Here is a 2,166-nt window from a genome sequence, read left to right on the forward strand (position 1 = left end):
GTGGTCCCAGCTACTCGGGAGGCTGAGGCAGGAGGATCGCTTGAGCCCAGGAGTTTGAGGTTGCTGTGAGCTAGGCTGACGCCACGGCACTCGCCCCAGGCAACACAGTGAGACTCTGTCTCAAAAAAAAAAAAAAGCCTCCACTGGTTTTTGGTCCTGACATATATTTATTTAGTGTCGAAAATGATGACTTTTCACCATTTCCTTTCTTATAGTTCCATGATTCTTAAAATGATAATTTCATTTATACACAGCAAAAAGTTCACAAAACCTTTTAGCACTGTTCACATTTTCACATTTCTTTAGAAATACAGCTAGTTGATTTTCTTCTGATTTCTTCCATTTTTGGAATCCCACATGATTATAATGTTGAAGTATACCAAGAAGAATAGGAAGTTCAAGCAGGACACAAAACACACCAATACAGAAAATAAGTCCGGTAATTTCTGAGGAGGATCCAGTGTGGCAGTCATCAGCGTCAGAAGGACCATAGTGATTACTGAGACAAGAAACTATAAGGGAGCGGGGGAAAGTATTATTAAGTAGTATAGAAGGTGAAACTTAATGTACTGATAACACTGATTTATAGCTATTAAAGGAACAGAATTTAAGGTGAGGGTTGAGGGTCCAATCTCTGCTGATAGATCTCAACTCTGGCTTTACATTAGAATCACATGAGGGGTTTTAAAAATCTCAGACCAATAAGATCAGAACCTCTGGAGCTGCCCTCAGTACTTTTCAAAGCTAAGTGATTCCCATGTGTAGCCAAAGCCTGAGAACACCTGTCTCATATTAATACTTCATACCACCCGGGCACTGAAGAAAGGTATCTGGGATAGATGTTACTGCTAGTCAGGGTTAAATTCATGGCATCCCCTTGGAGCCCTGGGTCCCTATAGGATATAAAATTATACGCTAATGAGTACAAATATACAGTTAGAAGAAATAAAACCTAGTGTTTGATAGGTCAGTAGGGTGAATACAGTTACTCTACTATACATTTCAAAATAGCTAGAAAAGAATAATTCGAATTTTCCTAGCATAAAGAAAAGATAAATATTTAAGGTGATGGAAATCCCAATTACCCAGATTTGATCTTTACTTATTATCTGAATGTATCAAGTTATCACACGTACCCCAAAAATATATACATCTATTATGTATCAATTTGCAAATTCCAAGCTAATCCTGAGAACTCGTCTATGAAAAAGTTTTCCATGGCAAATGGAAAGTTACATTTCATATCCACTGAATGCTTCCAATGAGCTAATGCTATATATAGTAAAGAACAGTGGAGTATATGAAAGAAAATGTAGTCATCTGGCCTCAAAGAGTTTTCCATTTAATTAGGAGAATTTTAAATAAGATTACAAGGTCACATTTGATTAAATGCCAAAATGAGCAGTAAAAATAATTATCACATTTATGTAATTGTGTAGTCAGTTTTCTTCTCTAGACCAGTGTGCTGTACAATAGAACTTTCTGCAGTGATGGAGGTGATCTATATCTGTATTCCAGTACAGTAGCTGCTAACCACATGTGGCTATTAAGAATTTAACGTGTGCCTACTGTGACTGAGAAACTGAATTTTTAATTTTATTTAATTTTAGTAAGTTTAAATTTCTACATGTGTCTAGTGGCTACTGTACCAGTTTAGCTCTAGACTGTAAGCTCCTTTAAGGACCAGCCAGATCTTAATTGTTTCATCCCTAGCATAGTACGTAAGTAAGTATACAAAAGCTGTGTAAGTAAACATAGAAAGCTGTGAGAAACAGTAGTAATGTTCATGAAAGAAGTGAAACATAAATGAAACCCTAAAAAATGCTTTAATGGCTACATCATGGCAGTATTGGTAAGATCTGAATAGAGAGTAATGCAGCAGTCATTCCAGATGGAAGAGTGAGAAAGATGGGGGCCAAAAAGCCTTACAAACAGGTATAAATAGGCTGCAGGTATCCTCAGAGGGAAAATCCCTGAAGCAACCTTAGTGGGAAGTGAAAATTTCAGTTGATTGTCAAAAAGGGTGCCAAGATAATTCAGTGGAACTGGGACAACTGAATAAAGTTGGACTCCTACCTCACACCACATACAAAATTAACTCAAAATGAATCAAAAGCCGAAATATAAAAACTAAAAGTATAAAACTCTTAGAAGAAAATATAGGAG

The 2,166-nt window shown here is 36.6% G+C and overlaps 1 protein-coding gene across 1 annotated transcript in view; it reads right to left on the reverse strand.

Moving 5' to 3' along the window:
* Positions 1-220: 220 nt before the first annotated feature.
* The window catches only part of ALG6 (ALG6, alpha-1,3-glucosyltransferase), a 58,452-nt gene continuing 56,506 nt past the window's right edge, over positions 221-2,166 (reverse strand). The window contains exons 9-10 of the mRNA XM_012639327.1: positions 800-893; positions 221-512 (exon numbers count right to left, since the gene is read on the reverse strand). Coding sequence (XP_012494781.1) covers positions 315-512; positions 800-893 — 292 coding nt within the window. The 3' untranslated portion in view covers positions 221-314. The remainder of the gene's footprint in view (positions 513-799; positions 894-2,166) is intronic.

Source organism: Propithecus coquereli, unplaced genomic scaffold, assembly GCF_000956105.1.
Source record: "Propithecus coquereli isolate 6110/MARCELLA unplaced genomic scaffold, Pcoq_1.0 Scaffold14, whole genome shotgun sequence".
Taxonomy (NCBI): domain Eukaryota; kingdom Metazoa; phylum Chordata; class Mammalia; order Primates; family Indriidae; genus Propithecus; species Propithecus coquereli.